This window comes from Enhydra lutris, unplaced genomic scaffold (assembly GCF_002288905.1).
Source record: "Enhydra lutris kenyoni isolate GAN:26980312 unplaced genomic scaffold, ASM228890v2 scaffoldscaffold8, whole genome shotgun sequence".
Classification (NCBI taxonomy): domain Eukaryota; kingdom Metazoa; phylum Chordata; class Mammalia; order Carnivora; family Mustelidae; genus Enhydra; species Enhydra lutris.
This window is the reverse complement of record NW_019154092.1, coordinates 27,684,615-27,712,267: the sequence shown is the minus strand read 5'-3', so window position 1 is coordinate 27,712,267 and position 27,653 is coordinate 27,684,615. Positions and strand designations below refer to the sequence as shown.

Here is a 27,653-nt window from a genome sequence, read left to right as displayed (position 1 = left end):
TCCCCCATTGTGTGTTGCTGGCATCTTTGTCAAAAGTTTTTTTCTGGGCTCTTCATTCTGTTTTATTGGTATAGGTTCTGTTTTTTATGCCAGTATCATACTGCTTTGATTACTATAGCTTTATAATATTGTTTGAAATAAGGAAGTGTGATACCTCTTGCTTTGTTCTTCTTTTTCCAGATTACTTTGGCTATTCGGAGCCTTTTGTAGCTTTGTGCAAATGTTAGGATTTTTTTTCTGTATCTGTGAAAAATGCCCCTGGAATTTTAATAGAGAGTCATTGAAACTCTAGATTGCTTTGGGTAGTGTAGACATTTTAACATTATTAAATATTCCAGTCCATAAGCACAGGTTATCTTTCCATGTCTTTGTCTTCCTCAGTTTCTTTCATCAGTGTCTTATGGACAGTGTCAGTATATAGATCTTTCATATCCTTAGTTAAATTTTATCCAACATAGTTTATTATTTTCGACACTATTGTAAATGTGATTGTTTCATTTTTTTCAGATAATTCATTGTTAGTATATAAAAATGCAACCGCTTTTTGTGTATTGACTTTGTATTCTGCAGCTTTACTGAATTTACGTATTAGTCCTAACAGTTTTTTGGTGGAGTTTTTTAGGGTTCTTTCTATATAAGATTATGTCATCTGCAAACAGAAATTTTAACTATTCTTTTCTAATTTGGATTACATTTTACTTCTTTTTCTTGCTTAAATGCTCTACGACTTTCAGTACCGTGTTGAAAAGATAATGTAAGTGTGGGCACCTTTGGCTTGTTCCTGATCTTTGAGGAAAAACCTTCAGCTTTTTATACTGAGCATGATATTAACTGTGGGCTTGTCCTATGTGACCTTTATTATGTTGAAATACATTCCCTTTATATACAGTATTTTGAGAGCATTTATCATAAATGGCTGTTGAATTTTGTCAAATGCTTTTCTGCTTCTATTGACATAATCATGTTTTTATCCTTAATTCCAGTAAAGTGGGGTATCACATTAACTGATTTGTATATTTTAACCATCCTAGCATCCCAGAGATAAAACCCACTTGGTTATTATGTATGATCCTATTTATTTGTTGTTGAGTTCCGATTTCTAGGATTTTGCTGAAGATTTTTGGATCTATATTGATCAAGGATATTGGCCTGTAATTTTCTTTTCTTGTAATCTCTTTGTCTGACTTTGTCTATGTTTGCTGGCCTCATTAATTGAGTTCAGAAGCGTGTCCTCTTCTTAAATTTTTTAGAAGAGTTTGAGAACAATAGGCATTGATTCTACTTTAAATGTTTGGTAGAATTTACCAGTAAAGCCATAAGGTTGGGTCTTTTTTTTTAATTAGGAGTTTTTGATTACTGGTTCAGTTTTCTTATTCATTGGTGATCTGTTCTGATTGTCTATTTTTTCATGGTTCAGTCTTGGTAGATTGTTTTTAAGAATGCATTTCTTCTGAGGTATTCAATTGTTAGCACATAATTGTTCATAATAGTAGTTTCTCTGATCATTTGTATTTCTATGTTATTAGTAGTAATGTAGCCCTTTAATTTCTGATTTTATTTATTTGAGTTTTCTTTCTCTTTTTAATGTAGTTAAAGGTTCATCAGTTTTTATGTATTTTTTAAAAAACCCATTTTTTTGTTGGTGATCTTTTCTATAGCTTTTAGTTTATCACACTTGTCTTTGCTGTGGTTGTTGTCAACTTTTCTTCTAACTTTGGGCTTAGTTTGTTCTTACTTTTCTAGTTCTTTGAGATGTAAAGTTAGGTGGTTTGAGATCTGTCTTTTTCTTTAATGTAGGCACTTACTATTATCAATTTCCCTTTTAGAACTGCTTCTCATATGTTGTGTTTCAATTTTTTAAAAAAAATTTTCTTTACCCACTGGTTGAGTTCTTGGTTTCTGGGTCTTTCCTTCCCAATGCTGTAGTGCATTCTAAAAACCTATAGCCTTTATCAGTAAGTTGGTTCTTTAACAAAACTCCTTCTGTGATGCAGTGAACCTTGCCCAGGCAACACATACCTTCAGGTAGTTTCTTGCTGATTCTTCTCCACTTTTACTTTGCTTTCCAGTTTTATTTCTATTCTGTAGAGATGGTTACCTTATTGTGAATGTAGCTATGTCTTCTTTGTATTTTCTTCTTATCTTGTATGCCTCAATGGTATGTTTCTTGAAAAAAGGTGGTATCCAATCTAATGTCTTACTTTTTCCCTCTATTAACTCTTTCTCCTTTGCTATTGGTTTTCTTTTTGTTTGTTTGTTTGTTTTTTAAAGATTTTATTTATTCACTTGAGAGAGAAAGCATGAATGGCAGGGAGGAGCAGAGGGAGACGGAGAAGCAGACTTCCCGCTGAACAGGGAGCCCAATCAATGTAGGGCTTGATCCCAGGACCCTGAGTTCATGACCTTAGCCAAACACAGATGCTTAATCAAGCCACCCAGGTGCCCCTGGTTTTCTTTTTGAAAGTTTTGTTTTAATTACTAGTTTTCTTTTGTTAAGTTTTGTTTCTCCTTTTCATGGACTGCATTTTGCTCATATTTGATTATTCTTAATAGCAATGTTGTATGGGATTAAAGGGATGGATTGGTATAGAAGGAATGAATGCTCTGAAAGCTGAGCATTTGAGGTCCCCAAGCCTTTCTTATTGAGATCTTTCTGAGGTTGAGCAGAGCTTGACAAGAGTAGCCAACAGGAAAAGTAGGAAAATAAGTATAATTTTGGGTCATATTCTTTGTACTCAAGTATCTGATTATTTTATATTTTTGGCAATATAAAACATGCTATTGTTCCTTTTTTACTATTATTAAGCGTATTTGCCTCAATATATACTCTTGTGGAATAATCATATCGATCTTTTTTTTTTTTTTACAGTATAAAGAAAAAAGCAGAATTGGAGTCTGAAATCCAATCTTTGATGAAACTAAGGTCCAAAAATGAAGAATTTCTTAAACAACTATACAGGGAATCTTATCAGCTTGGTGCTGTTTTCCACCTAACCAAATTTAAAACAGAGGAATTAGAAGAGAAAATAGCAGAAGTGAGAAGAAAATTCAAGGTTTGTATCTCTGTGTTCTACTTAGTTGTAAAAAAAAGGTAATTAACTTCAGTTTTATTGATTTGTTGATAGTTTGATTTTAATTTAAGCTATAATAGCCTTTTAAAATAATTACTCCTTCTAATCTGAATAAAATAATTTCTCTTCAGATGCCCAGCATAAATGGAAGAGGAATGGGGCTCCGTGTAGCTAATCAACACTTAACATCTGCTTTTTGCTATTACTGACCCTAAACTACCTCGATCACCAGAAGAGTGGTTCTTGGCTTAAACTCACCCTGTATATCTAATGTGTAGTTGATGGGAAGTGCCCTTGCACCTTACTAATACAAGGAAAGGGATTACCAACATCAGGCCTGCAAGTTATTGGATTCCTGAGCACCAAGCAGTGCTTAGTACACCACAGTGTTTCCACAGAAACAACTGGTTGTAGGCCTCAAATCTATCCCTAAGTGAGAAATGTTACAAATAGCCACCCTTGCCATTTGGTATAGATGCTAACAAAGTCAGCTCCCATTTTGCCCCACATAAGGGAGCACCTTAACAGGCTACTTCTGTCCATCACACATCATACTCACACTGCTCCCATCCTTGGCATTTACTTATTGAATACTTGTTACCATACAATTATTTATAAAATACAGAATCTGTGTTCTATGTTCAAACCTTGCAATAGCACTTCATTCAGTGAAGACTTTCTCTTACGCTTTCTAAATTTAGGACACTTAGATTGTCTTCCAATAAATGTTTCTACACCTGAGAGACTAGGAATTTGTTCCCATACTGAATCCAGCTGTTTGATGGACTCAGTGTATTGCACCTCTGTTCCTTCCCATGGATTACTCAGTGGGTTTTTTATGCCACATATGTTCCAAAATTAGTATGATAGAAACTATTATAGTAAAAATTAACCTCAAGGTTATTTTAAAAATATAAAGTATATGGTTTAGCATATCTAATAATATTGTAAATGTTATTTATAATTTTCTTTAATTTTTCATTAGTCTGTGTTTCTCTATGGTGAATAATTAATTATTTTTCCATTGTGGATATCAGTGAAGACATCAGCCACTAATTTGGCCACTTAACAATGTTTCTTAATTTTTTCAATTGACAGGAAAGCTTTGTTCACATATTTATCTCATAGCTGTCACATGAGTTGATCATTTATAAACAAGAAAGCAGGTTTCTAGATGCCACCCAGAATGTTAACTGCCTCCCGACTTTGGCTTTAATTACGTTTTCGTGGAATGAAATTCTGTTTCTCAACTAGGATTGTAGTTTCTATCATTTCTCATATTTCACATGATTCCTAAAGCAGTTCTCACTTTTCTCCATTTATTTTCAGTGATAGAAATCCTCTCTCTCTTCATGACTCCATCCCAAAACAAACCAAAGATGGTCACATGCTAGACATAAATAAAAAATTTGTTGGTAATTGGAAAAAAAAAATTCTTCAGCTACATGTCTTCACTAGCCTGAGGCACTCTTCTATTAAGAAGGGTATTATATTGAATTGTTTATTCTTTTCTAAGTTTTCCTGATGCCATAAAATACAATTTATAGGTTGATTACAAATTTGATGTGAGTCTACTGTTCTTGCTTTACCAACCTAAGACAAAGTGTAAGTGTCTCCTGGTTTTATTAAAGAAAAACTGAAGAAATTGTTGATCAGGTTCTTTCTCTATCCTTTGGTAGCTAAGATAGAGAAAGAAGCAACAGAATGAAATTATGCATTTTAGGAAACAATTCCCCATTGCTAAACACTTCCACTAATGTCTGAGCTGAACATATAAGGCATTATTTTTCTCTGATGTATACATGTAGATCTGTGTCAGAGTCATAATGAATTAAAAATAAATTTCTAGATAGTCCTTAGATTATTCAGGTTTGGAGTAATTCAGGTTTGTTGTTTTGGCTTTGTAATGACCCCACTGTCTTCCACTGACTAAGTAATAAAAATCTATATAATTTTCTGAGTCTTGGTATCGTGTTTTTCTTGCAGGCAACTTTGTATATTTGTTAGTTCTGCCCTTAATTCATGTCTTCTAGAAATTATAGCATTACCACATCTGAGCTAGCCTTGAGAAATAAGCTTTTGAAACCTTAGCAGTAGAACTTTTGAGTTTCATTTCCTCTAATTAATGTACCAATACAATGCTCAGTAAGATTTAGGCAGTCTTAGACTAGCGGCAACCCTGAACAATCAAGATATTTAACAGTTTCTGGAACTTTCCAGCTATTACAGATGACTTGTCCCAGTTTTTTCAGACCTTCAATCCCAATAACTGACCTATTCAGGAAAGACACAGTTAGTCAAGTCCCAGGATAAAACTATCCACAGGGATCGGAGATAAATTGGTAAAAGTGTAATACCTATTCAGTTATGGTATTGATGGAATGAACAGAAAATCATTCAGTGTTGTCTGAAGAATGTAATATTGTAACAAGAAAAATCTTCAAAGCTTTTATCAGATACTAAGTACTTCTCGACATTTAAATAGAAGGCTTTTGTGGAAGCTGCAGGAATTTGGAGAGTTTTTTGTTTGAATATACTAGAGTTTTGGTGGAAAAGAAGAACATCAGGCCACTGGTTCTAGGTTAAAATCATAGTACTAGAATGAAGTGGAAACTTAGTAGAAAAGAAGAAAGAAGTAGAAAGGAAGACAGTTTTCTGCAAGGTTGCTATAGGCTACTCTTTATACATGTTAATTCAGTGTTCATTATACTGTAAAGGTGTTATTAGTATGTTCATTTTGGGGTGAAATGATTTGCCCAAAGTAGCATAGTGTTTAAGCAGCTGTGTAGAATTCAGGGACAAGTTTTTCTGATGCTGAAGTTGATATAAACTAGTCAGTCAGACACTAAGGAGGTATGTATGCCAACCAAAAAAGATTCATTCAGGCTCAAAATTTCAAAATAACCATATTAGGATCACCTTTTAGTCTTTATTTTTTAGGGAATTCTTATGGTCCCCACAAAACTGAAAGAAAATAGAGAGATTCCCCATATACACCTGACCCCTACACATGCATAGCCTCTGCCATTGTCAACATCCTCCATCAGAGTGGGACATTTTTTACCAGGGGTGAACCTACATTGGATAACCATAATTACCTAAAATTTATAGTTTATATCATAGTTCACTCTTGGTGCTGTTGTGTACATGCCTAGATTTTCAACAAATATATAATAATACGTATCCATCATAGTAGTATCATATGGAGTATTTTCACTGCCCTAAAAATCCTTGGTGTTCTACCTGTTCATCCCTTCTCTCACTGATGGCAACTATGGCAACCACTAGTATGTTACTGTCTCATAGTTTTGCCTTTTCTAAAATATCATATAATTGGAATCATGCAGTATGTAGCCTTGTCAGAATAGATTCTTTTACTAATACGCATTCGAACTTCCTTCATGTCTTTTCATGGCTTGATAGCTCATTTCTTTTTAGCACTGAATAGTATGCTATATCTGGATTGCCATAGTTTATTTATACATTCACCTACTGAAGAACATCTTGGTTTCTTCCAAGTTTTGGCAGTTATAAATAAAGCCACTATAAGTATCCATGTACAGGTTTTTATGCGGACATACATTTTCATCTCCTTTGGGTTTGAATGAAGGAACATGATTGCTGGATCTTATAATTAGTATATATTTAGTTTTGTAAGAAACTGCCAAAATATCTTACAAAGTTACGGTACCATTTTGCATTCCTACCAGCAATGCATGAGAGTTCCTTCATTTCAAATCCTTGCCAATAGTTGATGTTGTCAGTGATTAGGATTTTGGCCATTGTAATAGCCATGTAGTGGTATTTCATAGTTGTTTTAATTTACATTCCCCTGATGACAGATGATGTATAGCATCTTTTCATATGCTTATTTGCCATTCTGTATCTTATTTGGTGAGTTGTAATTTAAGTTCTTTGCCACCACCCCACCTTTTTAAAGTACTCTCTACACCCAACATGGGACTTGAACTCACGGCCCTAAAATCAAGAGTCCCATGTTCTACTGACTGAGCCATCTGGGTGCCTCAACATCTTTGACCCCTTTTTTAACATATTGTTTTCTTGCTGTTAAGTTTTCAGAGTACCTTGTACATTTTGAATAACAGATCTTTATCAGATTTGTCTTTTGCAAGTACTTACTCCCAGTTTGTGGTTTGTCTTTCATTCTCTTGACTGTGGCTTTCATTGAGCTAAAGATTTTAATTTTAGTGAACCCAGCTTATCGATTATTACTATTGTTTTTTCACAGATCATACCTTTGGTGGTGTATCTAAAAAGTTATTGCTATGTCCAAGATCATCTAGGTATTCTTTTGTTATCTTCTAGGAGTTTTACATTTTTGTAATGTACATTTAGGTTTATGGATCAATTTTGAGTTAACATTTGTATAAAGGTATAAAGTCTAGCTTCATTTCTTTTTGCATATGGATGTTCAGTTGTTCTGACATCATTTGTTGGAAATATTGTCTTTGCTTCATTGTGTTGCCTTTGCTTTCTTGTCAAAAATCAATTGATCAGGGGCGCCTGGGTGGCTCAGGGGGTTAAAGCCTCTGCCTTCGGCTCAGGTCATGATCCCAGGGTCCTGGGATCGAGCCCCGCATCGGGCTCTCTGCTCAGCGGGGAGCCTGCTTCCTCCTCTCTCTCTGCCTCTCTACCTACTTGTGATCTCTATCTGTCAAAATGAATAAAAAAAAAAAATCTTAAAAAAAAAAATCAATTGATCATATTTCTGTGGGTCTATTTGTGGGTTCTTTTTTGTTCCAGTGATCTATTTGTCTGTTCTTTTGTCAGTGCTGCCCTGTCCTGAATCATGTAGCGTTATAGTATGTTTTCATGTTGACTGTGTTTATGCCTCTTCCTTTTTTCTTTGTCAATATTGTGTTGTCTATTCTGGGCATTTTGCCTCTCCTTATAAATTTTAGAATCACTTTGTCAATATCCACAAAATACCTTGCTAGGATATTGGTAGTGATTGAATTGAATCTACAGATTGTGTTAGGATGAACTGACTTCTTGACAATATTGAGTCTTCCTATGTGTTAACGTAGAATATTTCCACATTTATCTACTTCTTAAAATTTTATTCATCAGAGTTTTAGAGTTTTGCTTATATAGATCTTATGCATATATTACTAGATTTAGAGTTAATTATTTCATTTTGGGGGAACTGATATAAATAATCATTGTGTTTTTAATTTATAATTTTACTTGTTCATTGCTAGCATATAGAAAAAAAGAGAAGATTGTTTATTCACAGTATGTCCTGCAACTGTACATAACTGCTTATTATTTTCAGGAGTATTTTTGTTAATTCTTTTGAATTTTTAAATATACAATTATGTCATCTGTGAAAAGCAGATTTATTTATTTCTTCCAAATCTGTATATTTTTTGCTTACTTTTTTAAATCAATGTATTTTCAAAGCTCTCTAGTACAATATTGAAAAGGAATGTTGAAATGAATCATCCTTGCCTGTAACTGATCCTAGTAGGAAAGTTTTAGTTTCTCACCATAAACTTTTATTTTAGCTGTAGATTTTTTGTAAATATCCCATCTCCCCAACACACACACATTTTAGCTTATTGAAGATATTATAGTGATTCTGGTCTCACAAAATGAGTTAGGAAGCATCCCTCTGCTTCTGTCCTCTAAAAGAGACTATAGAGATTTAGTATTATTTCTTCCTTAAATGTTTGATAGAATTTACTGTTGTACCCATGTGGGCCTGGTGCTTTCTGTTTTGGATGGTAATTAATTATTAATTTCATTTATTTAATAGAAGCATATTCAGATATGCTCTTGTATGAGTTTTGACTGGTTATGCCTTTTAAATAATTGTTCCATTTCATCAAGCTTATCTAATTTTTCAAAATGGAGTTTTTCATAGTATTCCTTTACTGTTTTTTTCAATATCCAAGGGATCTGTAGTGATCAGTGCTTTCATTTCTGATAGCAGTAATTTGTGTCCTCTCTCTTTTTTTCTTAGTTTATCTGGCTTCAGACTGATCAATTTTATTATCTTTTCAAAGAACCACATTTTGGTTTCATTGATTTTTTTCCTATGATTTTCTGTTTCCAATTTTATTGAATTCTACTTTTAATTGTTCTTTTCTTTTGCTTAGTTTTGATTTAATTTTCTCTGCTTTTTCCAGTTTTTTAAGATTGAAATCTAGATTATTGGTGTCAAGTCTGTCTTCTTTTGTAATATATGCGTTTCAGTGCTGTAAATTTCTCCTTAAGCACTGTTTTTGCTATATCCTACAAATTTTGATAAATTATGTTTTTGTTTTTGTTTAGTTCAAAATATTTATAAATTTTTCTTGAGATGTATTCCTTAGCCATATGTTTTTTAGAGATACGTTGTTTAGTCTATATATTTTGGGATTTTCCAGTGACCTTTCTGTTATTGATTTCTAGTTTAATTCCATTGTGGCCAAAAATCAAATGTATGATTTCTAGTTTTTAAACCTTGTTTAGGTGTTTAGGGATTACTTTTAATGCTAGAAAAAGACAATGTGTTATGTCCTTATAATGTTCTAAACCACAGGATCTGGTCTAGAACTTTATAGTTTAAACGGTTATATGATTTTGCTTGCGTTCTTTTTCAAATATTTATAACAACCCTTAACTCTTCTTTAGAGAAAAATCTTGGGCTTCCCCTCAAATACTGTTTGTTAATGTCTGAGACAATGATTATATAGGAACTTCATCTGAGAAAAGTAAAAATTAAAAGTTTCTAAAAAACTTCCTCAGATGTCGTAAATTTTACCACTTTAGGCCTTAGAGAATGTCCCGTTCAATTAGCAATAAAATAGCTTTAGTAAGCCAAAATGAGATTGGTGTACTATACAGCTTCTATCATGATTTTGATTGAGACTGGTGATATTTTAAAATGGTTAGAAGATGGACATTCTAATAATTTATTTTGATTCTTAAAGATTTATGCCTATTAGTCAAATATAAAGCATATTACTCTTGACCCATGTAGCTTTTATTGAATTATAAGTTGATATTGCATTCTTGACTTTTAACAAAGGTTGGTAAAAGTAATGATCAAAATGGATTATTGCTGCTTGGTTTTTTAAATTAATGAAAGATGTCATATTGTTCAAGATGGTCAAAAACCTATGCACTTAATTTATGTTAGATTTCAGAATTAAGAAAAAATTTTCTTGATAAAATTATATTCCTTCTCTCCTTAATAATTGGCAGTCTCTAATGTTTCATGTTTCCTTCTTTTTTTTTTTTTAAGATTTTATTTATTTGACAAAGATCACAAGTAGGCAGAGAGGCAGGCAGAGAGAGAGAGGAAGGGAAGCAGGCTCCGTGCTGAGCAGAGAGCCCGATGCGGGGCTCGATCCCAGGACCCTGAGATCATGACCTGAGCCAAAGGCAGGGGCTTTAACCCACTGAGCCACCCAGGCGCCCCTTCCTTCTGGTTTAAACAGCTCAGAAACTCAGAATCATATATGCTGTAGATTGCAAACACAGTCACTCCTCTTTATCCCTTTCTGTGTTCCATATTAACAGATTAGACCATGTACTCTTTTACTTTTGTTTCAGTGTTTTTAATTTACTAAGATTCTTCCCTACTCCATTCAGAGATAAAATACTTTGCCAAAGTTAGGTCAGAGGAAGCCGTTACTATTATATTGGGAGCATTCACATTAATGGTAAATGTTTGCTGGGGAAAAGAGTTAAGGTACAGACAAAACAGAAATAGTGTGAAGGTATATTGGCATTTAAGTCCTTAAAATGGCAGTTGTGTATTCCCTTAATCAAGCTGCAACAGAGTTCATTTTCTTAACATATATGTGAGGGAGTAAATGTACTTAAAAATGTGATAAAAATAAAGCATTGGGCACTCAGAATTCTTGATGGTGTAAAGCACTTGAGGACAAAATAAAACTTTATTTGCCTTGCTGGGAACATAACTTCCTTCCCAATTCTCCTGGATTAGAGTTTTGTTGTCAGAAAAAAAAAAAAAAAAAAAAGGAGGGTAAATTGGCTTTAGTTTTTTCATTTAAATCTCTGAATTTTGATTCTACTTTTTCTCACCCTTTTCTAAGTGTACTGTGATTTTGTTGAAAGGGGATGGATTTTGGAGTCAGATGTTTCTTAATTTGAATCCTGGTTCTGCTAATCATTTATTCAAAGAATATTAAGAATACTCACCAGTAAGAGCTTAAGTTTGTGATCTCATAAATGAGTGTAACAATATGTGTATTGTACCTCTGTGTGATAATACTCTATATAAAACATTGAATTTGGAGCCTGACAAATATTCAAAAGTATTGGGGATGAACAGCATGAAGAATACTGCACAGAATGGGACTACCTTCACTCTTTAGGATAAAACAGTATTTAAAAACCAACTCACATATTTACCTCTGGAATCTGTCTCCTGATAAATATGCAGATTCTGAACAACACATTGAAAGTAATACTAGCTATTTGTTGACTGCTTAATGTGGTTGTTGCCCCAGGCAAACTATTTTATATGTTTTGTCTTCTTCTACTCCTGGAATAATTTTGTGGAAAAGAAATGTTATCCCAATTTTACATATTTGAAAACTAATATTTGATAATTTTTTTATTGATATAGCAACCATGATAACCTGTACTCCGTGTAAATTGGTAGAACCTTTCCAGAAAGTATTTTATCAATATATGTAAAAACCTTTTTATCTATTTTTAAAAACTTTTATTATTAAAATATGGTATACACACACACACACACACACACACACTGTAGTCAATATTGTATCTGTTTCAGGTACATGGCATGATTCAACAATTCTATACATTACACAGTTCTGACCACTATAAGTGTAATTACCATCTGTTACCATACGATGTCATTACAATATTATTAACTACATTCCCTATGCTATACTTTTCATCTCTATGACTTATTTATTTCACAACTGGAAATTTGTGTCTGTGAATCCCTTTCATCTATTTCTTGCATCCACCCATGCTTCTCCTTCTCTGACAGCTACCAGTTTGTTCCCTGTATTTAAAAATTTGTTTCTCTTTGCTTGTTTTAAATTCCACATATAAGTAAAATCATACAGTATTTGTCTTTCTCTGTCTGACTTATTTCACTTAGCATGATGTTTTCTAAGTCCATCCATGTCGGTACAAATGGCAAGATTTCATCATTTTTTATGGCTGAGTTATATCCCGTTGCATATATGTATACCATATCTTCTTTATCCATTCACCTGTTGAAGGACACTGAGATTGCTTCCATAACTTGGCTATTGTGATTAATGCTGCAGTGAACATAGGGGTGCATGTATATTTTTGAGTTAGTGTTTTTGTTTTCTTTGGATAAATACTTGATAGTAGAATTAGTGGATTGTATGGTATGTATATTTTTAATTCATTGGGGAACCTCCATACTGTTTTCCATAGTGGTTGCACCAATTTTTATTCTCACTGACAGCATATGAGGCTTCCCTTTTCTCCATATTCTTGTCAACACTTGTTATTTCTTGTCTTTTTGATTTTAGCCATTCTGCCTGGTGCAAAGTCATATCTCATGGTTTTGACTTACATTTCACTGATGATTAGTGATATTGAGTATCTTTTCATGTGTCTGTTGGCCATTTGTATGTCTTCTTTGGAAACGTCTATTTAGGTTTTCTGCCCATTTTTAAAAATTATTTGGTTTTTTTGGTGTTTAATTGTAGAATTCCTTTATATACTTTGGATGTGACCCCTTATTGGATATAACATTGGAAAATATCTTCTCCAGGCATTCAGTAGACATCCTTTCATTTTGATGATGGTTTCCTTTGCTATGAAAAACGTTTCTTATTTTGGTGTAGTCCCAATTGTTTATTTTTGCCTTTGTTTCTTTTGCTTGAGGAGACATATTCATAAATATGTTGCTCAGGCTGATGTATAAAAGATTGCTACCTATATTTTCTTTTAGGAGTTTTATTGTTTCAGGTCTCACATTTAGATCTTTAATCCATATTATTTTTGTTTTTGACATAAGATAGTGGTTCAGTTTCACTCTTTTGAATGTAGTTGTCCCGTTTTTATCAACATCATTTATTGAAGAGACTGCCTTTTCCTTATTACATATTTTTGCCTCCTTTGCCACAGATTAATTGACCATATAACCATTGGGTTTATTTCTGCACTCTTTATTCTGTTCCACTGATCTATGTGTCTATTTTTGTACCAGTTCCAAATTGTTTTGATTACTGTAGCTTTATAGTATATTTTGAATTCTGGAATTATGGTACCTCCAGCTTTGTTCTTTCTCAAGATTGCTTTGGTTACTAAGCTCTTTTATGATTCCATACAAATTTTGGGATTATTTGTTCTAGTTCTGTGAAAAATACTGTTGATATTTTTATAGGGATTGCATTGAATCTGTAGATTAGTATTTTGTGTAGTATAGATATTTTAACAACGTTTATTTTTCCAATTCATGAGCATGGTGTATCATTTCATTTGTGTTGTCTTCACTTTCTTTCATCAGTGTCATACAGTTTTTAGAGTATAGGTCTTTTGCTTTCTTGGTTAAATTTATTCCTGATATTTTATTATTTTTGATACAATTGGGATTGTTTTCTTAATTTCTTCTTCTGCTACTTTATTATTAATCTATAGAAATTAACAGATTTCTATGTATCATTTTGTATCCTGCAACTCTACTGTCTTCATTTATTAGTTCTAATAATTTTTAGTAGAGTCTTTAGGGTTTTCTATATATAGTATTATGTCATCGCCAAATAGTGACAGTTTTACTTCTTCTTTAACCAATTTGGATACTTTTTATTGTTTTTTCTTGTCTGATTGCTGCAGCTGGGACTTTCAGTACTATGTTAAATAAAAGTGGTGATTGAGGACATGCTTGCTTTGTTCTTGATATAAAGGAAAAGCTTTCAATTTTTCACCACTGAATATGATATGAACTATTGGTTTGTCATGTATGGCCTTTATTATGTTGGGGTATGTTCTCTCTAAACTTACTTTGTTGAGAGTTTTTAATCATGAACAGCTGTTGGATTTTGTCAGATGTTTTTTCTGCATCTGTTGAGGTCATCATATGGTTTTTATCCTTCATTTTGTTAGTGACATGTCATGTGGACTGATTTGCGGATATTAAACCAGTGCATGTGGAGTACTTTATATACATTTGTAACTGTAGTTAATTAACATTATTTCTAAAAATAAGACTTAAATAAAATCACCAGATAACAAAGATGAACAAAGACTACTAAGATACAGGTTAAGTGTGTTTATAACAATTACATAATAACAATAGGAAAATATGTTCCAGGAGGACAAGAACTGTTTTGTACACTACTGCATCTCAATGCCTAGAACAGTGCTTAAAACAAAGTAGGTACTCAGTAAATGTTTATGGAAAGCATGAATACATAGTTAACACATACCAGGAAAACTGAATACACAAATTTTCCAGTAATACAATAGTCGTTAAAATATGTGAGTACAAGGATAAATTGAAAATTTACTCAGTTTTTAATTTTAAAAAATGGAATTTTTTTAGCAGCTGAGAAAGGTCTTACTAGGCTGACTCTACCAAAGAGAACAACTTTAATGCCTGGACCTAAAAAGAAATACAACAAAAAGTCACAATGCGTATCTCTGGGTTTGTGGATTCAGGTTATTTTAATTTTACTCTTTGTAATTTAAAAATGTTTCTAAAGATGGTGGGGTTATAGACATTGTGGGGGAAGGTGTGTGCTGTGGTGAGTGCTGTGAAGTGTACCAGTTCCAAATTGTTTTGATTACTGTAGTACCCCTGGGGCTAAAAATACATTATATGAAAAAAAAATACATTATATGTTTATAAAAAATTTAAAAATTTAAAAATTGTTTCTAAAGAAAAAAAATCACATATTTTCATATAAATATATATGAAACAGATAAAATAGTACCTTTGTGTTTATTTTTAGAAGGAATCAGTTTTGGTTGTTGGACTTTTTCTTAGCATCCTGGCCACTAAACAGTACTTTAACAATGTAGAGCAGGAGCTTCTCCGTCCAACTCAGTTCTTTGCAGAAATACTAAATTTTTCTTTATGGTCATAACTCTTAATTTTAAAGTCTATTTATTTCTGTCTCTGGTCTTAGACCTTTTATAATTATTTGAGTTCTCCAACTTTTGTCTTAGGTCCCCTCCATCACTGGAAAGCAGACTGATGCTACTTCCTTGATTCTGAGCTTATATCTATTTTTATTTAGTATTTACATCTCTTTTCTCTTTAAAAGTGTTTTTCTGGACACATAGCATCCTTATATTGCTCTTCAGTTCTTGGGCCTAGAATAGTCGTCTCTCCAGTAGAATAGCTCTTTGCTGCCACCTTCTGGTTTTTGGCTGCTAAAGCCAAGCAGCAGGTCAAAGGTGACAGTGTTTCTGTGTGGGCTGTTCCTAGCATCTGAGAATGCTCCCCCTTTTCTTTGGTTTCTTTCGAGCTCTTTAAAGTGATCTTTTGTTATATTTTATTCTCCAAAACCAGAATTAACGAGTTGTTACAGAGACTTTATGTCTCCGAAGCCAAAACTTTATACCAACTTTTAACAGAGAAAGCTTTTTGATCTCCGCTCTAGAGAATATCAGAATATCTAGAATAGTAGAGGGGGCAGCCACAGCCTTTATGGATGAAGAAAGTACCCAAAAAAGTGATAAGCATGGAAGAGGCTGCCTTCCCCCAAAGCTAGAGTAAGGTCTTACAGGAGAGAGTGTGGCTGTGTCTCAGTGGATGACCACAAGCAGCCACTTGCCAGATGCCTGAGAATTTGATGGAGGTTAAATGGAGTTTGAATGGAGTTTCTAGGTAGAGAACTTGGCTGGAGGGTAAGCACCATTGGTCTTCTACATACCAGCTGGCAGCAATTCTGTGGAAAGAAGAAAATAACTGGAATCAGAACAAGGATGTGAAGCACCTTAGTGCAGCTTTGTAAGCCCCTCCACTGCCCTCTATTGACAAAGCCTAACTTAACTCCAGCTGGCAAAAGAAAACTACATATACAGCTCCAGCATCTCAAATTAGAGTAAAGAGTGGATTTAGAACTAAGAGGCAATAATTAGATGACTGACACAAAGATGTAGTTCACATGCAAATTTCTCCAGTTCGGTTGATTTCTGTATGTCACTTAGCACCATGCATTCCATTTATCTCATAACTTTTGAGTCTGCTTTCCTCTTCAACAAATTTGTTGAAGAGCCTAGACCTGTTACTTTGGAGCTCTCACATGAATTTATTTTTTGTTCATTGTTAGATTCAGGTTAAACACTTTTGGCAGGAGTATTACGTTGTTACAATATTGTGTCAGTGAAGCATCACAAAGCGCATGATATAAGTTTGTCTCATTATTATTGATAGTAAGTTTGAGCATTTGGTTAAAATTATGACCAACAGATGTATTCATTTTCCTGTTGTAATTAATAAGTACTCAATTGAGCGAAATTTTAAGAACATGTCGTTGTCTTTGTTTCCAAAAAAAGAGAATGTACTTCAATTTAGCATCTATTGGTAATTCTTGGTTGAATCCATTACTGTAATAGTTGTGAAATGGCAATTGTTTTGGGCTTTCATTCCCTTTACAATGAACTGGCAATGAGAACTGAGAAGTCTAGCACAAGCTGGGTTGCAGGCCATGTTCATAAAAGTGGCCAGTTTTGATTCAGTTCTTTTTTTTTAATATTTTTATTTATTTATTTGACAGAGATCACAAGTAGGCAGAGAGGCAGGCAGAGAGAGAGGGGGAAGCAGGCTCCCTGCTGAGCAGAGAGCCCGATGCAGGGCTCGATGCGGGGCTCGATCCCAGGACCCTGGGATCATGACCTGAGTCGAAGGCAGAGGCTTAACCCACTGAGCCACCCAGGCACCCTGATTCAGTTCTGATTCAGGCACTTACCTCTGCATTTCCTACCACTTCACCTGTTTCACCAAGTCTCAGGAAAACATCCTTGTAGGCCTGGTTTCGCTCTCCATCCTTAACATACTGTTTATAAATAAAAATATGTGTGATTATGGTATTTTAACGGATCTTGAGTTTCTCATTATATAAAGAGATTTTTTAAAAAACACAATTTTGATTTTGAAAGAAACTTAAACTTTTACAGTTTAATTACCCAACCTTGGGATCAAAAGCAGTTTGTTTGTTGTTAATGCATTTATTCAACAAATTATTTATTTAGAAAGTGTTTTTACAACTACTATATAACTCTGTCACTCTCCAGCCTCTCTTCTTGAACATTTTCAATAATAGTTCAGCTGGTATTGTACTAAGAAGACCACACGCTGTCTCTTGTGTGAAGTCTACACTATTATGTATCCTTTTAATCCTGATATTGTTTTTAACAGCTACGTGATGCATGTTGCATAATTAAAAGGCAGTATCTCTGATTGTGAGGTAATGTCAAGTATTACTATGGAGAGTTCAAATCTATCCACAAATTTTTGCCCCTAACGTCGAAGGAATGATTTTTTTTTTTTTAAGAAAAAAAATTTTATTCTAGCCAGATGGAGAACCAGATCACATTTTACAAACTTCAGACTTAAATTATGTCTATCATGTTTTCAAAATTGAATGTGTGCCTCCTGGAAAGTAATATTAAAAACAAACTGATTGTTTTTAAAAAGGAATTGAAGACTGGTTAGTTTTCCCTTTTTGGTTACCTTGATATTTTAGTTCAGGGTTATAAAGCACAAACTGAACTGAACTGAAACTTTGTATTCTTTTTCTTGGGATTGTATCACTAACTTTGCTTCAAATAACATCAGAAGTTTTGTTTGGCTTGGTGGTTGGTTTTGTTTTTTTGTAATACTCCATTTTATGAATATTTTACTCTTTATTATAATATAAATAAGATGTATCTTGTTTTAGCAATTGTCTTTAATAATGTTTTCTGATATTCTACAAATAAAACCTCCTTTTTAAAAAATTTGATAATTTGTAGGGTAGAGAAGAATTCTTGAAAAAACTCACACGAGGTGAAGTAGCTAATGGAATGATGATTCAGGTAATCCTAATTTTGTTTCAATATTTTATTCTTCCTTTAATTTGCATTTTACTTAGCATTTTAAATTTGCCTGTAATGAGGCATCTTTTCACTACTTGGTTTGCAAGCCAGCAGTTTTCTCTCCTTAGCTGATGACAGTTGCCCTCTGTGTATGACTAGCAGTGTCTGATCATGCATAAAGAAACTGACCTCCCATACACATATCTCATTTTGTGGCTTAATGGGAATTTCTGCCAGTCTAGTAAAAGGGCAGTGAGATCTTATTCCTAAGTGTCTCTTTAGTTTGCTTTGTGATGATGTTATGTATTCTTTACTTTTAGTGCCTTTCAATGGAATTTCTTTATTTAACACTGAAAGAAAAATGTGCTACAATATTTCTTTTTTTTTTTTTAAGACTTTTATTTATTTATTTGACAGAGAGAGACACAACAAGAGAGGGAACACAAGCAGGGGGAGTGGGAGAGGGAGAAGCAAGCTTCCCACCAAGCAGGGAGCCGGATGTGGGGCTCCATCCCAGGACCCTGGGATCATGACCTGAGCCAAAGACAGACGCTTGATGCCTGAGTCACCCAGGTGCCCCTGCTACGATATTTCCATATAAGATTTTGAAATTAAATTATTATATCTAGCAAAATCAATTTTAATTTTTTTTTAATCTCTATCACCTGCATATGCTTTGGAATCAGGGTTGGGTGTTTTGATGCTTGGCATGTTTCTAGAATGCCTCCCTTTCAGAAATAAATAAATATTTAAAATTATGAAAATAAAATCAAGAGGCAAAACAGTTCAAAACAGTGTTTTTTATATACCTCTTTGAGATTATCTGGATGGACCTCTGGCCTTCTTCCATATAAACACAAATTGTGATTTCTTCTGTTAGGAAATTTGGTATTTTCAAACATATAAAAGCAGTGGTTCTCTATTTCTATATGCTTAAAATGCCAAATTTTCTGATTTATTTTTCTTCAAATATATATGTTCAGTAATTCCATAATCTTCTATCCCTCTCTGCTTCATATTTTGTCATTAACTTCTTGTTCATTGGTTTTATTGGATCTTAGATTACAGGAATTACATATATTTCACTATTTGATGTTAGTGTGATTCTTAACCTTATTATCCTCAATACTTACTTAAGAATGTTTGACTTTTTATTGTCTATATTAAAATTTTCTCTCATTTTTTTCTAATAATAATTGTGTATCATATAAATATGCTATATTCATACCTATTGCTTTTTATGGTGGCATTTTTTTTTTAATTTTTAAATAGCAACAAAAACTACTGCCTGGCTCAGGACTGAGACTCAATAAACATTTTTTTTTTTAAGTTTTTAATTCCAGTTAGTTAACACATAGTGAAATATTAGTTTCATGTGTACAATATAGTGATTCAGCAATTCTATACATCACCCTGTGCTCATTACAAGTGTACTCCTAAGTCCCCATGTTTAAGTAATTAATAACTGAATGAATTATTTAAAATCTGGCAGAAAAAACTGTATTCCATCCAAGAAGAACAGATACTTGAGAGGCGGGATCTTTTGGAAAATAAAGCAATGTGTACCCTAGCACTGGCAAAACTTGGGACACCTCTACTTCAACTAGAAGCAGATGCTATAAGAATCAGAACTATCCACAAAGAACATTCTGATGTAAGCATTTATAATTAATCCAGAAACTAATTTCCAGGAATATTTAAGTCAATAAACCATGTATGTGATTTTACATTATTACTTGGAATATTATGATTTCACATAGAAAGACATAAAAGCATGAACAAAATATGTATTTTACGACCACACAACTAATCTATAGTGGAACTACATAGCAAGACTATGAATGCTATTACCGGGAACCCCGTACTCTATATTAGAGTGTACTTAGGCAAACAGTTTTCAAATAAAATGAGTAGTGATTTATTTGGTGTGATTGCCCACTATGTTAAATTTAATTCAAAGTCTTTACTGCTTGTTAATAAAATGCTAAAGCTATGTTTGCTCAAATGTAAAATATAATGCATCTTGACATTTTTATGGCAAATATTTGATGTATGTAGAAGAAGTTAAGACACCTAGGATGAAAAATAAAGCAAATGTCGATAAAATATTTTCAAAACAACAAGTTTATGGCAGTAACTGATATTGCTAGCCCTTCCCAAAGAAAAATTAAGTAGAAAAATATGTATGCATCATGTCATTAGTCTTTTGGAAAAGTAGAGGGTGTGGTAAGAGTTATATATTCTTGTCCTTAGATGCAGGGAGGACATACATATATTCATTTGGGCCATTTTGGCAACAGGATTTTTTTTTTCCTTTGTAAATGATGATGTAATTTTATATTCTGAGTCTTTAAAAATTTTCAGTGTTTTTTTAAATTTAAAAAACTTTATGATTTAGAAAATGTTCCCATTATGAAAGTTTATTTTGATCTTCAAAGTCTCCCTATGAAATGGCCAAGACAGAGTTTATCTGGATCACAGACTTCAGAAAACTTGGGCCTAAATGTGTGAAGCAGCTTGTACAAGGCCACGAAACATGGCAACAACAAATCCTGAGTATACTACTATATTCAGGGCTCTTAATTGCTTATCCTAGAGCTCATGTAATGAATATATAACCAGTACTAACACCTCGTGAGATAAATGATTTTAATAATGGCTCCTCCTTACATTAGTGATGGAAATTTATTAATTGCTTCAAAAGGCTCAGTATAATCATCTGAGTTTAATGAATTCCTGAAAAGATTAATGACTTTTATTCCCCCTAATTTTATAATAGCCATTGTTTTATCTCATCTTATACTTGGGTAATCATTTTTGTTTTTATTATGTTTTAAGTTTATAAATTATAAGAAATATCAATGTAACACAAACTCTTGAAAACAATAAGTTTTTATGTACTTTTGGTAATGATTGCTAACAATTTGTATTTGCAGTTTCAATTTTGGTTAAGATATTTTAAATATCATGGTGAAAACTTGCAATTTCTATGTGAGTTTTTTAGTTTTTTTATTTAGCTAAAATTGGTTGGGTTTTGGTTTTCTCCAATAATTCATAATGGAATATTGGGATGTGGATATCATAATATGTTTTTGTAATTCATGTTTGGTGGTCCTTTTCCCTTATACCAAAATATATATTGTTATTATTAATATAGCCACTTGGAAACTATTTAGTCTAACCCGTGATAATTGGATTGCAAATGTTATACATCTTAATTTCTGAATGTCTTCTAGATATTAAATGATATAATTGAGAGGAGAGACTATGTTAAAAGAAACGTGGAACGAACTAATCAAAAATTACGAAGAAGGGGGAAGAAAACCCGTGATGCAATAACAGAAACCGAGGTAAGAAATTTAACATAAAAAATAATTTTGAATTTACAACTTCTTTATGTCAATGAAAACTTTTCAGGCAAATTTATTTTAGGTGGATGCCTCTCATTTCTAATTGGTTACAGTAAGTAGTTTCTATACACATACACACACATACATGCACCACACATGCACACACACACAGTCTCTGTGTCTTCATTTTTTCTCTCTTACAGTGGTTTTCCCATTGTACTAGTGCATCCTCCTGTAAACCTATCCTACAAAGTAGGGGTGGGGATTTGTATTGTATTAAATAGTACCGTGTTTCTACAGATGGGACCAATATACAGACTGAAACGTCTGTTAATATCCGACATCTCGGTTTTACCCTCAAGCTGGTGTATAGGCAGCATGAACAAGTGGTCATATATCAAAAGGGCTTTTTCCAAATTAGAAATATTTGCTCCCTGAAAATCTTCTTCTCTTTAATATTCTGTCTTTAGAGGATCTCTGGGTATGGGGAAGTAGAGACAGTCCATTGTCTTTAACTTGCTGTACTCTATGCTTTAAAGGTAGCACCAAATGGATTTGTTGGTGGACAGCATGTTGGCTATGAGATAGAGGTGTAATCATATCACTTTTTTTTCCAGAATTAGGTTTTTTTTTAATATAATTTTTTATTTTTTTCTTAACATATAATGTATTATTAGCCTCAAGGGTACAGGTCTGTGAATCACCGGGTTTACACACTTCATAGCACATACCTTCCCCAATGTCCATAACCCCACCACCCTCTCCCTACCCCACTGTACTAAGCCACAAAAGAAATGTAAACATTATCAAGGAAAATAGTAGTAATAATACCAACAGATACTGTTATTTTGCATATTCTCTGTATAGCAGGCACTATTATAAGTGCTCAGACACATTAACTCATTTCAACTTCATAATAACTCTGTGAAGATTGTGCTATTATTATCCCCATTCTACAGTTGAAAAATCTCATATCTTATTTTCGAATTAGCTTGTTCAGTTTCACACAGCTCATTAATGGAGGAGTTGAGATTCACTAAATCCAACACTGGCCTTAGAGTCTGTACTATTACATTATTCTGGTCAGATCATACAGGTTACTTTTGTTGAATACAATGAAGCAAATTCAGAACTCAATAACAAAAAAAATAGAACAAAAAAGAAAACAGATTACTTGAAATATTTCTTAAATTACTTTTTTTCATCATTCGGTATGTGTGTTAAGGAATATTTAGAAGCACAAGTTGTTTACAAATGACTGATGATGAACTATACAGCAAAATTTACAGAACAGGCCAAGGTAATACATTAGTGTTACCAATAAATTATCTTGGTAAGAAAAACTTAAAGTACCTAGCATACCTGTAAGGACAAAAGAGGATAAAAACAGCCATGGGAAAAATTATAAGAGAAATAATTTTATATAGTAGTGGAAGAAAGAATGCTATTTTGCATAACATTTTCTTTTAAAATTTAGATGAATTATATATTTATAAAATACAAATAATGAAAACTGGATAAAGAGGGAAAATCACAACAAGTGTAGAATACAAATTACAGAATAAATGTAATTTGTCTATACCACTGACCACAAGAACAAGCACAGGGGCACTTGGGTGGCTCAATCCGTTAAGCCTCTGACTCTTGATTTCAGCTCAGGTCATGATCTCGAGGTTGTGAGATTGAGCCCCTCGTTAGGCTCACCTGAGGTTCTCTTAGTCCCTCTCCCTGTGGCCCTCTCCCCCAGCTTGCATGTATGCATACTCTCTCTCTAAAAGCAGAAAACAACAACAACAACCAAAAAAACCAAGACAAAACAACAACAACAAAAAAACATGCCCAGATACTTTGCAGGCCTCCCTACAAAGATGAGATGCAGACCATAAGAAAGTATAGAAAGCTTCTAAATTCACTCTATAATAATAGAATTCTGGAACTGTAACTGAAAAATACTAGCTTGAAAAAAAATCTATAGGTGGTCTCACTTATGAACACAGATGACAAACTCTTAAATACATCAGTGAACTGAATTTTTACAGTGTATTATGCAAAGTAACATTCCTTTGAAGAATGTGAAGATGAGGGTGGCTCAGTTGGTTAAGCCGCTGCCTTAGGCTCAGGTCATGATCCCAGGGTCCTGGGATCAAGTCCTGCATTGGGCTCCTTGCTTGGCGGGGAGCCTGCTTCCCCCTCTCCGCTGCCTGCCTCTCAGCCTACTTGCGATCTCTCTCTCTCTGTCAAATAAATAAATAAAATCTAAAATTAAAAAAAAAATGTGAAGATGAGTCAGCATAAACAAATGTACAGCTGACACTTGAACAAATGCAGGGTTTAGACTGTGCCACGTGTAACTTTTGACTCCCCCAAAACTTAACTACTAATAGCCTGTTGTTGACTGGGAGCTTTGCTGATAACAGACAGTTGATTGACAAATAATTTTTATGCTACAGATATTATATACTGTATCTTTATGTTAAAGTAGCTAGGCAAAAAAATGTTATTAGGAAAATCATAAGGAAGAAAAAATACATTTACAGCAGTGTGCCGTTAAAAATCTGCCTGTGAGCGGACCTGCAAGTTCAAACCTGTGTTGTCCAAGGATCAACTGTACTACTATGATTCAGTACATTTTCAGAAATGAAAGACAACCTAAAATATTTAATAAAACACTATAGCCACTAATGATTTTCAGAAAGGCTTAACTATCTAGAAATAGAATGAAAACATCCTTACCTTGATAATGTGTCATAGTGTTTCTACCAGTATTTTCCAGCTAACGCTCTACTTAATGGTGAAAGATTAAAAGTGTTTCCTTTAAAATCAGGAACAAAAACATTCAGACAAGTTTCTACTACTTAGCATACTATTGTTATTGACAAGTTATTGTTAACAAGTCACAAAGGAAAAATATATGTGTTGAACATGGCAACGGAAAACCACCCAGTTCTTATGTCCACATCTGAATACTAGTTTAAAAAATACTAACTAAAAATGGCCAAGGTGGTATGTTTAATAAATATAACAAATTTCAATGAAGAATATGAGTTAACACATTCTTTGTGTGTGCCCTCAATATTATAGAAGGTACTAGGAGTTGAAGGGCTAGAGAAGAAGGACTAATTTTCTTTTATTTGTCCTTCAAATAAGTTTGTCTTTCCAATTACTGTTAAGCACTTAAGATATATTAAACATTGTCGGAATTTGCCGGAATTGGGGAAGTAAAAGGAGAACTTTGTTCACTCAAAAAGTTTGTCAACTTGTTGGGGAACAGACAAGGACATAGAGAGCATTAATACGCTGTGACCAAAGCCATGACAGCAGTATAATGAGGTGGAAGAGTGTCATGGAGGAGGAAAACCTGACTGAACCCAGGGAATTGGGGAAGGTTTTTCAGAGGTTATATCTAAAAATGAGAATTACTAGTAGAGTAAATGAAGGTTAAATACTTACAGTACCATGCTGTTGTGGAGTACAGATGATACACAAAAAGCCTTAAAAAATTATTGTCACTGGAGATGATACTTCTTCTTCATCCTATTATTATTATTATTATTATTATTATTATATAATTTAAAAATTGATGAAGAAATGAAGTAAGGGCATTTTAGAAACAGGTGCTGTTTGAAAAGCAAAGATATGGAATAGTGCTATGTGTTTGTGGAATTGCAAGTAGTTTGGTATGACTAGAGAGCAGGGTACCCATTATAAGAGTGAAAAGAGATGAAGCTAGTGAGATGGGCAATACACAGATGAAGAAATGGCTCGTGTGCCATGCTGTTGAACTCCAAACTGTTGTAATGTCAAACATTGTTAATAGCATTTATTAAGTACTTTGATGCTGATAGGGGTACAAGCCATACTATAGACCCTATTTCTGTCTTCTAAGAACTTAAGTTCTAAGACAAATAATTTTTAAGACAAATAATTCTATCTTTTACTGTGCATAAGCATTTCAGTCATGGGCCAAGCTAAACATGGGCCATTACTGAATTTTTACTCTTTTAACCCCAGTTTAAATCTTGGGCATAGATTCTAAACTTATTATGTTTAGATAATTTAAGAAATAAATCTTAAATAAAAATCTTAAAATCCTAAAATTCTTAATCTAAAATCTTTTTTAAAATCTTAAATAAAAATTAAAAATACAATTTGAAGTTAATAATTTAGAATCTGAATATAATCTTTATTACCTAATATTTTAAAATATGTGACTTGAAAGTTTTAGGAAGATAAGGAAATGATGAAAAATGTTTTATAATAAAACATTTATTAACTGCAATTCAGATTTTTAGAGTCTTCCCTGTCTGGACATGAAAGTACCCTTGGGTTGGAAAACTTCCAAATTCCTGAAGCCTATGTCCCCCAGGGCTAGAGAAAGAAATAAGCCAAAGAATGGTCATTTAATGTCATTATATGTGCTGTTTTATGCCTTTATTCCCGCTTGTTCTGATGGCACTTCGGCATTTATCAAAAGACTTACCACCCTATTGTGGGTGGGGGGCAAACTTCTGCTCGTTGCACATGTGCAGGTTTGTACTCCTGATTGACACATGATATCTAACTGCTTCTCTCTAGACTCAGCTCACTATAATGTTTCTGATCTTTTTTGATGCCATGGACGGCAATGTGCTGTTCATGTTTACCAAAGCCTCACTGATGGTACCTATTAAATTGGCAAAAGACCATTTTTGGCTTTTCATTGCTGTCTGCAAGGAACACACTGTCTCCTTCTGTCCTTTAGTGTAGAGTCTTCTGACACCACCTTCAGCACAGCTGAACTGGCTGGTATGGTCTAAGTTGTTGATACCATTGCTTCTGATGTCTTCTGAGTTTCTTGCGGGAATCTTCCTTCAAGATTAAGGAATTAATTATGGAATCTGACCTAAAATTCAAACTTAGTGGTAGCATGATGTACCCAGAGCTGCCCATCCTCTTTGACTCCTACTTACCTACTTTATTCCGAACTTGTACCTCTTCACACTTTGCGGGGGGCAGGGATTGACTTTTCTCCCAGTAATAATCTAATAGCCTAATAATCTATAGCCTAATAGTCACATTGAAGAATCCTAGTAAGCCATCTTTCAACTACATTCAGGTATTAAAAACAAGCAAACCAAAAAACCCTCATTTATCAGTAGACTAATTCCAGAACTTTCAGAAAAAGAAACAAAGGGAAAGTATGAAAATCCAAATGCAGTACACAGTGTTGAAAGTCATGGACAAATAGCACATTTTTATAGGAAAATAAATACAAAAGTTTAGCCTTTCTTCTTGAAATCTGTAAGAGCAGAGAAAGAATCAGAGAGCATATGGGGAAAGTGGAAGAAAATAGGAGCAAAGGGAGCAGTTGATATCTGAAATCGTTTGGGAGAGTAGCACTAATTAGAAGCAATGCCAAATGTGGGGAACAGCATTCAGTAAATCAGTCATCCAATCAGTAAATCATTCAGTCAACATGAAAATCAACAGTGATGAAAGGATCATGTAAAAAATAGATGCAAAATCAAATCTTCAGTTTGGACTTGCACAAGCCAGCCTTGGGAAAGTATACTGGTATTAAACATTGACTTGTTTTGTTTGAAAGATCAGGACCATGTATATCCTTGCCCAGCTTCATTGTACGTGTTTGAGAACCAGTAGCCACATGTTTATATATATTTTTTTTTCTTTTTTTTACAGAGAGAGATCACAAGTAGGCAGAGAGGCAGGCAGAGAGAGAGGGGGAAGCAGGCTCCCCGTGAGCAGAGAGCCCGATGTGGGACTCGATCCCAGAACCCTGAGATCATGACTCGAGCTGAAGGCAGAGGCTTAACCCACTGAGCCACCCAGGGGCCCCATGTTTATATATTTTTTAAGACTTTATTTATTTGAGAGAGAGAGAGAGAGAAAAAGAGAGAGGGACATCATGAGCAGGGAGAGGGGTGGAGGGAGTAGCAGACTTCCCCACTGAGCATGGAGCCCCATGTGGGACTTGACCCCAGGACTCTGAGGTCATGACCTGAGCCCGGAGGCAAATGCTTAACCAACTGACCCACCCAGGCACCCCATCCACATGTTTATATTTTGAAAGGACATGCCCTTAAGGTGTGCTTGTATTGGAGTATGTGGAGGGGAAGACAGTAAGGGTAGAGAGAGGAAAATGGAGACAGAGGAAGAGAGATGTGGGGAGAGAGACATATAGTTTTAAGCCATCTTTTTTTTTTTTTTTTTTTTT

The 27,653-nt window shown here is 33.8% G+C and overlaps 1 protein-coding gene across 1 annotated transcript in view; it reads left to right on the top strand.

Annotated features, from left to right (window-relative positions):
• LOC111142411 (coiled-coil domain containing 178) overlaps positions 1 to 27,653 on the top strand; it is a 397,276-nt gene that overhangs the window by 99,350 nt on the left and 270,273 nt on the right. The window contains exons 12-15 of the mRNA XM_022495479.1: positions 2,870 to 3,053; positions 18,027 to 18,089; positions 19,582 to 19,743; positions 21,326 to 21,439. Coding sequence (XP_022351187.1) covers positions 2,870 to 3,053; positions 18,027 to 18,089; positions 19,582 to 19,743; positions 21,326 to 21,439 — 523 coding nt within the window. The remainder of the gene's footprint in view (positions 1 to 2,869; positions 3,054 to 18,026; positions 18,090 to 19,581; positions 19,744 to 21,325; positions 21,440 to 27,653) is intronic.